Source organism: Papaver somniferum, chromosome 11 (genome assembly GCF_003573695.1).
Source record: "Papaver somniferum cultivar HN1 chromosome 11, ASM357369v1, whole genome shotgun sequence".
In the NCBI taxonomy this organism is placed as follows: Eukaryota; Viridiplantae; Streptophyta; class Magnoliopsida; order Ranunculales; family Papaveraceae; genus Papaver; species Papaver somniferum.
In genome coordinates, this window is record NC_039368.1 from 5,622,258 (window position 1) to 5,633,248 (window position 10,991).

A 10,991-nucleotide genomic window follows, 5' to 3' on the forward strand; every position below is an offset into this window, starting at 1 on the left:
ATTTTTGTATCCCGAATCGATCTCCTTCGTGGGATTAGAATTGATATCATTTTTATTCAAAAAGAAAAGAAAATAAAAAAAATTCTGATAATTAATCAATGAATTAACTTATTTTAAATTGTTCTCTTTTGGGTAACCATTTGTTGCAGACAACAATGAAAGAAGAAAAATCAAAGGCATGTTCGAGACAAACCGAAATGAAGAAAAATTCATTAAGTGGAATGTCGAAAATGTGAAAAGAAGATCATCAAATGAAGTGGAAATGCAAATAATAAAGTTCGACTGAAGTTTGAACTGAATAACTAATAAAGGTGGAGGGTGTAATACGAATTATTTATTTCTGCCAGGTGTCAAAGTTATGATTTTATATATAAAAAGAAAACAAAATCTAAAGATCTTCGATATCCAACGTCCGCGACCCCGCTACCTCATTAAGCCATCCCGCGTGACCTTGCGGGATGACACTGCTCGTTCAATTTATTTGTAACCGAACCAACAACTGTTCTTTATAACACTTGCATGTAATTTAAAAACTGAGAGAAAAATGTTATGATTACAATATCACGTGCCCGCATTCCAAAAAAGTGGAAGAATAATTCAATAGATGGGCCCAATTAATTTAACCAGTAACATGTTTGTTTGTTGGGCTTACAACTGTGCTGCAGCCAACTTACACTTGAAGAACAAATATAAAAACAAATAAAATCCCAACTTCACCTCTCAGTTCTCAGTCTCTCTGAAAAATTTCTCCCACCATCGTCAATTTTTCGAGCGGGAAAGAAAAATTGGAATACGAAAACCCTAACTTTGGATTTCGCTTACAGTTGAAAGACAAGTATGTATAAATCATCTCTCCTTTTCAATGATGAGTTTTGTTCCATTACTGCAAGTAGATGATGAAGAAATATTTCTGCTGATTTTACTTTTTTTTTTCCTCTGAGATTTTAGGGTTTCTATTTGGATGAATGTTGATGTAATTTATTGAACTCTGCTATATTTCAGTTCGGGATATATTTTAGGGTTCTATGCAGAGATTGATTTTGTTTGTGTATTTCTGTTCGGGATGAATGTCGATATGTAATTGCTTGAATTTACAGTTGCTTGTAGCCGGATGCGAAAATCTGAATGTAGCTGAGAAAATTAGGGATGTATCTTGCATCGTGATCACATTGATTGATTGAATGCATGAAGGTGTCTGTACGAAGCTTATGATTATTGTTGCTTCCCTGAGTAGGGTCTCAACAGAATGGTAGGACCTCGCGAATTGCGTTGGTGCTTTTGAACATGTGTCTAGGTATTGGGTAATATTGTCTGTAGCTAATTTATCCTAAGAAATGCCGAATGTATGCTGCATTGTGATTCTGTTGGTTGAATGATTAAGTATAGCTTATGGTTATTGTCGCATTTGAGTCACTACAGAATCGTAGGACTTAGAAAACGTCAAATTGATTTGGTGCTTCTGAACATGTGCCATCTATGATATTGGGTGTTTGCTGTAAAGTTTGTGTTTTACTCATTTTACATGTTATGCCTTCGTAATTAGTCTATTGTGGAAAAATTCAATACCGATGTATTAAGCTGTGTCAAAATCGGGTATTGGAATTCTGTAATGTATGACTTAAAGATTGTACTTGTTTTATAATGCTGGTGACTTGATATTTCTGCAGCGCTAAACGTCCTTAAGATGATAACGAGTCGTAGCAAATATCCAAAGGGGTGGGAGATTATTGAGCATAAGCTGCGTGATATAGAGACAAAATTGAGAAAAGGTTTTTCTTCTTCTATTAACACCGTATTATACTTGTTGAATCAAATTAAGCATTGTTTCTCACTTGAGAATTATTCTTATAAGACTACCACACTGACACAGATTTTGTGTTTATCCGACAGTTGAATATGACCCATATAATGTAAACAGAAATTCTGAAACATTACGGCCCAGTTTTAGTCTTGCACATCTGAGGAGTCAATATATTTATGATCTATACAGAAGGAAGCAGATCTCCATGGAGTTGTATGAGTTTTGCTTGGACCATGGGTATGCTGATCGGTATCTGATTGCCAAGTGGAAGGAGGTTAGTTGTGATTGTCCTGTCTCTTGATAGTATTCTAATCAGCTCTTTTGGTTTGATCTTTTTGGTAAAATCTTAATACGAAAGAAAAATCAACAGATTAATAGCCATTCATGTTCTCAATTTATTTAGTTCCGTTAGTGGTTATTCGAAAGTCAAGATCAATAGCCAGGATGTAATATCCCAGTCAATTCAAAGTTATGTAACTTATATTTCTTTGGATTTTTATGCATCTAAATTGTCTAAATTGTCTCTTAAGGTGGAATGGTGGGTGCCGACAAAACAGTAGACAGACCATAAATCATAAATGAGATTGTTAGGTTGAACTTGTCACCCAGACTGCAAAACTGGACAAATCGGTATGCACTAGGATAGGGAAGCCCCACTGTCTTTGCAACATAAACCACTTTTACCATGTCAGGTGACACAATTGGTGTTCATGTTTAGATTCTATAGCATGTATTTCTTTTTTTTTCAGAAGCTAGTCCTTTTAGTTATGACTTGTGGTCTTTTGAATTGTTGAGTCAGTGTCACACCATGTTCTAGTATTTTGACAATTTTGTGATCTGGCTCAGGTTTTTTCTTTTATTCGACTATTGGCCTTAATGTCGTTCTGTGAAATTTGAATTTCCTTGCAGAGCCGACCACCAAAGATACCTCAGAATGAAGTTTTCAGCATTCCTACTATAGGTACAAAACGATCCTTGAACTGGCAAAGCCAACAGCCCGCTAAAAGCACACACGGAAGTTTCTTGCAAGGTTTGTGAATCCCTCGTTTCATACCTGTTGCATCATAGGCCTAGTTATGCCCATACGGAAAGAAAACTGGAAAAGAAGATACCATGAAAACAGGCGTTCCATTTGCTCTGTATATACAACATTCGGGTGCATGTTTATAACTGACCAGCTAACACATATTTTGAGTGTATTTGGGATGCCATATATTCAATACAGTATTGAAGTTTCGTGTGTATCTCTTATGTGTCTTTCTGTCTACTCAGATTTTGTTGATGTGTGGGCAGGGATGGAAGCAGAAAGAGTAGCTGAAACAAAAAAGGAAAACAAAAAACTCAGAGTGCAAGAAGAGAAGGAACACATAGCCCAAGAAGAAAACAAGCGAAGCATTTATGGAGATCACTTGCAAAAAGACATAGAAGCAGACAAGCCAGCACTTGCAGAAGCAATTAAATCTGCAAATGAAAAACTGGAATTAGCTCTACAGAAACGCCAAAGGGCCCAAAAACTGATGGAATATGCAGACTTGGCAACAGAGTGGGCAACCATGGCACTGAAGATTGCTGAAGCGTTTCAAAGTTCAGGGTCTTCAGAGCTTGCTGCTTCATCCTATCTTGACGACAAATTTCAAACAATCCGTAGGTAATATTGGTGTTTGATTAGATACCTTTTAATATATCATATATGTAGAGTGTTTATATATTGACTACACCAATATTTGTGAATAAAAAGCAAAACAGAAAACTGAAAGAAAATGTAGAAACACTTATTAGAGCTCTTAAGGTTTTGGTTTTAGACTTCAGATGGCATTGTTAGCTTTCTTTTACTTGTAATTTTGAACTATGAAAATGGGAAAGCTTAACTTACAATTGCATTCTAATTTTGAAGTTCTGCGAATTGTACAAGAGATCTACTGTGCCAAGAACTGAAACTTTTAGCTTGGATTTCTGTTTATCTGACGAGTAAAGCCATTTACCAGCACCAGAAGGAAGATAATTTTAAGTACTCTGCAAGTTAATCTATTTGTACAGAGCTGCAACCAATAGAACTTGTTAAAGGCATCAGACTAGAACCTGAAACTAATTCATATATCCATGGCATTCTTCTTTCCACTGCTACCACCTGCCCACAGCTTGATAGTCTTGTCACGTGAAACAGTCGCAATGTACTGATCCGGACCTTCTCCTGCAATGTCTAGTGATGAAACTTTTAAATCATGTCCTGCCGAAGTCTTTATAGGCGTAAAATCCGGCGCTGACCATATCTTGGCTGTCTTATCATCGAGCGATGCAGTTGCCAGAAAATATCTTCAGGATGATCAAACTTGACCTGGGAAATCTGTTTGGAGTGAGCTGGAATTATGTACTTGCTCTTCTTCTTCCTAAGATCCCAGATGCGACAGGTATTATCTTCTCCATCAGTGGCTAAATGATAACCGTTTGGGGAGAATTCAACTCCATAAACCGCTTTATTATGACCTTCCAACGTAAGAATGCTCTTTCCAGAATGTAGATCCCACACCCTAACAATCGAATCAAGGCCACATGATGCAGCCAAAGAACCATCATAATGGAAACATATACCATAAACACTCCTGCTGTGGCCTTCTTGGTAAAGAAGCTCAACAGCAGTTTCAATATCCCACAATCTCCAACTCTTGTCAAAGCTAGCCGTACCCACATACTTACCAGATGGGTGGAAGGCAAGACGATCAAGACGATCAAAATGCCCTTCAAATTTTCTCAAGCAAACCCCATCAGCGTTCCATAAGATTGCGGTTCGATCAATAGATGCAGTAGCTAAAATATCAGTTGCAATTGGAGAAAACGCAACATCAGTTACCTGCTGCGTGTGACACAATTTTACTTATTCGTGGCATGCTCCATAATTTGGTTTCTCCATGTTGCAAGCAAATTTCCATCACAAGAGAAGGAGCATCCAGTTAGTGGAAGTTCGTCCATTTTACTTCTATCTAGCTCCAGACTACGCGACTGTGTCAAGACGCAATCAACCTCAGCGTCAAAATCCTCATCCGGGTCATCCCTCCGTCACCTTTCACGCTCAAGCCTCAAAGCTGCCTTCACAAGCGAATACCTTGCAATATAATGCCGCGCATGCAGAAGCTCTTTCGACCCCTCAGTCAAAAACGGGTATTTTTGAAACTGTTGCCAATCACTATCCGCAGTACCAGCAGCGGCAACACACACAACCTCCTCCTCGTCCCCTAGAGCTTTCGAAAGCTCCCCAGCATCTAAATTCACCATTATCATCCTCAAACGATCTCTCCTCTCCATCTGTAGTTCGCCAAAAAGCGTGACTGGTTCGCCATGACGCTGGAGACGTGCACGAACAGTGGTGTCATTAGTTGGTACAGCTAGAGCTAAGCACTTCGTTTCAACAGGTGTTGTTGCATTACTTTTTCATGCCTGTCTCGAACCTGCGTACTGGCATCTGCAATCTCGTATTCCATTGTGTTCTACTATGCTTCAAAACAAACAACAAAAAAAAAGAAAACTAAATCCGATCAGAGATTCCTTACTTATATAGGTTTCTGTCGGTCAATGCAAGATTTAGAATGGAAAGAAGATTTTGATAACTGTCGGTCAGGGAAAACTGACTCCTTCAAAAAAAAAATGATGTGAAGGGTTCATGTGGACCTACCTCTACTTTTGCAGACCAGGCTGAAAACACAAAGCCCCTACTCGTGGTCCATAATCTGGAGTGAGAGCCCCTTGAAATAGTGGGTCAAAACTATTAACCAATAGGCAGATGCCAGGTGGACTAACTACTATTTTGGTCACCCCATAGCCACGTACTAGGGGTGTGAATATAAAGAAGGCTACGCAAGTTAGGAAGGAGCTTTGTGCAAACCTCCTGTCACCATGCTCCTCCTCTTAAGTGGTATCCATTCTTCACCTATGTATCTAAGTTGTCTGAGCCTCTCTATCCAGAGCTAGATGCACCGCGTGTTTACTTATATTCTCGTTAAACTATGGATGCATGTATGTAGGGCTATGAAATGCACATATTTTTGATTTGGAACCGATCATTTTCACTTGTTCATTCGTTTACCCAAAGTCGAAACAAATTAAATCCATTTAGAAGCAAGAAGTTTCCACTTTTCTCGATATAGGTGAAGGGAAGAAGAACACATATTTATTGCAATACATGCCGATCAGAAACAGGGAGATAAACTAAAAGGAATATATAATGGATAGAAGTAATTTGGTTGAGGTTGACAAGTGCATATGGTGGTCTTGCAAAGTAATTAAAAGGAATAGATTGGCCAAGATTTCTCAGAGAATCCTATGGTGGTCATGCAATGAATCTTATCATTGAGGTATATAGCAAGGATTCAAAAACCCCACCCAAAGGTGAGATTCTCAAGATTTCTCTTTCGTTCAACCAAGTATTTTGTCATTGATAGGTTAGTGAGGTGCATGAATATGTTATTATGAAATGTATATATTTATGATCTGAAACTGATATCTTCGCCCGTGCATTCTTTTACCCCGAATCCATCAAGAACCAAGAAGTTTCCACGATGAATAGGTGCGGTGAGGCCATGAGGGGAAGAATATTTATTGCTACTCCTGCCGATCAGAAACAGCAGGATAATAAAAAGGTATAAATACAGGATGTAGTAGATAAAAGTAATTTGGATGAGGTTGACAAGTGCATGAGTACTAGATCTGCTAGATAAAAAAGGTAAGCAAACCTAGAGTATAATAGATCTAGAAACTAGCTAGACACCAGCAATATACAGACTAGCAGGACTGCAGGAGTGGTGCTGTCGTTTAAATGAACATGCAGTGGTATGTACAGTCTCCTTCCAGCTTTACAAGAAGTAGTTGGTACGTTCGTAGCATTAATGTTGGGTGTGTAATCTATGTATATTCAACTTCCCTCCTAATTTTGGATAGAGAATTAACTCTGCCCATTTTCTGGTCACCCACTCCATCCAGGGCGGTGGTACTGGCATTCCACGAGACAGACGGCCAAGGTAATTAATTACAAGGTTAAAAATAGTCATCATATGATCCGTTTAATTCGAACTCTTGAGTGTTTTCTTCTTAATTGGCTAGTTTGAGAAAAGAAATGTCTTTTCTACTTTCTAGCACTTGTTATGAACTCCTTTACTTGGAAAAGTTGAAATCAAATGTGATTTTAACGTACAAAGATAATAAAGTCAAGTTTAAACCATTATGATTATGTAAAGTTGAATGACCCATCCCATGGGACATGCAAGGGTGAATCTGAATGTTACCTTTGCCTGTGTAATTTATTTATGTGACAGATCTATTTTGCTATACATAATTCATTTATCAGTAGTCAGACAGTACCAAGGAAAACCGCAAGAAAGAGAAAAAAGAGAGCAAGAGCAGATAATAGCAGATAATATTGTCAATGGAAACTATCCAAGAAAAACCAGAAGTTCATGAAGAGGAATTGATAGAACCAGCAACACCAACCGCGCAGTTTTTCAACAGCGAATCACTATCTGTTTGCATTCTTGCAGCTTTAGAGTCAGAGATCCCCATTGATGACTCTCAAACTATGTCATTGCTCGAGAACGTTTTCATCCCCATCAACCCACGTTTCTCCTCTATCATGGTACGTCCTCTATCTCTAACTCGTCACTTCTAATTTAGCGCCACATTTTAATTTTCATTGGTTTAATGAATCAGGTAAAAGATGATGAAAATGGTGGAAAACACTGGAAGAAGGTAAGCGTTAAACTCGACGACCACGTTCAAGTTCCCGTATTCCCTGAAGGGTTGCCGTTAGAATCTTACGACGAATACTTACAAGAATACACGACAAAGATAGCAATGGAGCAACTACCACAGAGTAGACCGTTATGGGAGATTCACATATTTAAGTACCCAACAACAAATGCTGCTGGGACACTTTTGTTCAAGCTTCATCATGCATTAGGTGATGGATATTCACTCATGGGTGCTCTTTTTAGTTGTTTGCAAAGATGTGACAATCCTTCTCTTCCTTTAACTTTTCCAAAGATTGGTGGTATGGAAAAGAGGAAGAGCACCGTTACAGAGAATTTGTCAGTGTTTATGAATACTGTCACAGATTTCACTTGGAGTCTAATGAAGAGTAGTTTTTTGGAAGATCATGTTAGTCCAATTAGATCAGCTACTGTCGGAGTCGAGCTGAAACCGATGACAATCTCTACTGTTACATTCTCTCTTGATCAAACTAAACAAATTAAAACAAAACTCGGCGGGGTACGTAAGATCCAAACATTGCATTTCTTGTTTAACAGAAATTTTCATTCTTGGCGATTTCATAAGAATATTTTTTCTTTGTGGCAGACTATTAACGACGTGATTGTTGGTGTAATATTTTACGGAACTAGACTCTACATGGAGGCTGTAAGCAAAGGTTCATCTAATGCACAGTCGACAGCATTAGTTTTACTAAACACTAGGGAGATAACAACATACCAAACAGTGAAAGAAATGGCAAAACCGAACACTACGGCTTCATGGGGGAATAATTTCGGGTTTTTACATGTAAATGTACCTGGTAAGGCTGACATAGAGAGCACTGATCCGTTAGATTTTGTTTTCGAAGCTAAGAAACTGATCACGAAGAAGAAAAATTCATTGGCTGTTTATCTAAATGGCAGCTTACTGAATTTGATGAGAAAATTAAGAGGTCCCGAGGTAATAATTCTCAACTTGGCCTATTGTTCGATCTCGTGAGTTTTATCTTGGAATGCAGGGTTGAGGGTTGTGATTGCGATTAATTTACGCGTTATTTTCTTCTCCTTATAGGTTGCATCGCGTTACATCCATAAGACATTATGGAACACAAGCATGACGATATCGAATTTGATTGGACCAGTGGAACAAATGTCATTGGCAAATCATCCGATTAAGGGTCTCTACTTCTGCGTGATTAATGCTCCTCAGGTAATGATTGATTGATTGTGTGCTTGTTGTACTTTGAAAAAGTGAAACACACCCTTAAACAATTTCTCTCCCTATTATGTGCAGAGCCTGTTGTTATCCTTGGTGAGTTACATGGGAAAAGTGAGGGTGACTGTGGGAGGAGAAAAGGAGTTGATAAACCACAAACTATATAATTCTTGCTTGAATAAAGCATTTGGGAAGATTTTGGAAGCTGCAATTAACTCTTAATTTCAAGCTTGTTTAAGATGATGGGTTTACTCATTTATTAGTTTCGCGCCCATGTCGGGCTATATATCCCTGGGGCAACAGCTCATCTATTGAGTTTTTCCTTTTCACTTTATATTGCATTTATTTGTTGTTCATGTTTGGTCAAGGTCAGGAACACTGGGTTTGTATTCTATACTGATTTCCGTCTCTGAAAAAATGATATTTTTCATCTTCGTATTTTTGCCTAAAAATAAACTAAATTGAATAATAATAAATAAATGAAAACATCACTTTTTTTTATAAGCAAAGGTCTTCGGCAAGACTAATAGTCTCCCTCAACTGCTGGAGCTAGCCAAGCAAGAGGCATAGACCAGTACATACAAGTTTTCTTACGTTTAGCCCATTGAGCTAACTCATGAGCAACGGTATTATAGATTCTAGGTTGAAAACTAAAGATACAAGCTATTAAATTAGAGGCAAATAACTGAATGTCTTTAAATATGTCATCTGTCCTAGAATAACCATCAAAAGAACCCAAAGAGAATTGTTCCACCATCTTCTTAGCATCACTTTCAATGATGATATGGGTCATTTTCTGTTCCACTGCTTTATTGAGAACTCCCAGATGGCTCTGGCTTCAGCTTCTTCTGCAGACGAAACTTCAAAAACCATGGCAGCACAGAAAGAGGCTTTGCTAGTAGAATTTCTCATCACATATCCTGCACCATTATCTCCAGAGATGTCATCAAAAGCTCCATTAGTGTTACATTTGATCCAACCAACCAAAGTGGGCATCCATTTGTGATTTAGAGCTATGGGATTTGAAAGGGTAGCAACAGAAGTATTTTTCCTAGTAAGGAGCATTGCCCTAGCTCTTTCTATGATAGACTTATGATTTTCAGACACAGTTTGAAAGACCAAGTTATTTCTACTGGTCCATAGGGACCACAGGATAGCAACAAAGAGCTGTTGAGCATCATCAGGCAATCTAGAGTTTTGCTCCAGAAGCCAGAAAATAAGCCACTGCTGAAAAGTTTTTTGAGTAAAGAAAGAAGTGTTTATGCAAAAACTTGACAAGAACCAAACCTTAGAAGCAAAAGGACACAGAACCAAAGTATGCATAATGTTTTTATGAGGATCCTTGCATATGGCACATTCAACAGAATGCATGGCCATTCTGGTATGAAAGACAGTTCTAGCTGGAACAGCATTTTTAGCAGCTCTCCAAAGGAAGAGTTGAATTCTGTGAGGAACTCTAATCTTCCAGATATGTAACCAAAGAGTCTTACATGGAGAGGGATTAATGCCTCTGAGGCCCAAGTAACCGGATTTTGAAGAAAATTTAGCATTCTTCGATAGGTCTCAAGCCCTCCTGTCAGGAGTGCAATGCTGGCTTAAGGGAATAGTGACGATCTTCTTAATAGAAGCATCATCAAAGTGGGTAGAGAGTCTAGAAACATTCCATGTTCTAGTACGGTTATCAATGAAGTAATCAACTTTTATGCTAGGGTCCTGAGGGGTAAGAGGGTTGGGAGTAGCAGAACCCAAATTTGGAATCCATTTATCACACCAGGGGTCGATAAACTTTCCATCCCCAACAATTCAGGAAACAAAGGGTTTAATCAACTTCTTTATAGCATGAAGGCATTTCCAGGTCCAAGAGCATTTATCAGGACATTTGGCATTCAGAAAATCAGTCCTAGGGAAATATCTAACTTTTAAAATCTTAGCCAACATGCAATCAGAGTTTTCAATAATTTTCCAAGCATTCCTGGCTAACATGGCAAGATTATTTAGCTCAGCTTTTCTGAAGCCCAAACCACCTTCAGATTTAGAGGAGCACAGAGTATCCCAACCCAAAAGATGGAGCTTTCTATCTTTTGGGTCAAGAGATTCTCCCCATCAGAATTTGCAGAGATGGGCATCCATCTGTCTGCAGAGGTGCTTTGGGATGAGAAAAGCCCCCATCTGGTACAAGGGGATAGCTTGGCCAATATGGTTCACCAAAGTGGTTCTAGCAGCTTGAGAGAGGAGCTTGTGA

The 10,991-nt window shown here is 38.5% G+C and overlaps 2 protein-coding genes and 1 pseudogene across 3 annotated transcripts; 2 read left to right on the top strand and 1 right to left on the bottom strand.

Annotated features, from left to right (window-relative positions):
- The first annotated feature begins 719 nt into the window (after positions 1-719).
- Positions 720-3,583, top strand: LOC113320449. 2 transcript variants are annotated; one of them, XM_026568361.1, is made up of 5 exons: positions 720-835; positions 1,668-1,769; positions 1,891-2,075; positions 2,711-2,831; positions 3,074-3,583. In XM_026568361.1, the coding sequence occupies exons 2-5, from the start codon at positions 1,685-1,687 to the stop codon at positions 3,451-3,453; spliced, it is 771 nt and encodes a 256-aa protein (XP_026424146.1). In that variant the 5' UTR covers positions 720-835; positions 1,668-1,684; the 3' UTR covers positions 3,454-3,583. The 2 variants fall into 2 exon arrangements, with proteins under 2 accessions (XP_026424146.1, XP_026424147.1); XM_026568362.1 differs by having other exon boundaries at positions 3,095-3,583.
- A 308-nt stretch (positions 3,584-3,891) lies between these two features.
- On the bottom strand, positions 3,892-5,277 carry LOC113321782 (annotated as a pseudogene).
- Positions 5,278-7,214: 1,937 nt separating this feature from the next.
- On the top strand, positions 7,215-8,971 carry LOC113323981 (O-acyltransferase WSD1-like). Its single transcript, XM_026572327.1, has 5 exons — positions 7,215-7,421; positions 7,496-8,053; positions 8,141-8,494; positions 8,606-8,743; positions 8,828-8,971. Exons 1-5 carry the CDS (start codon positions 7,215-7,217, stop codon positions 8,969-8,971), a joined length of 1,401 nt encoding a protein of 466 aa, XP_026428112.1.
- Positions 8,972-10,991: the final 2,020 nt, after the last annotated feature.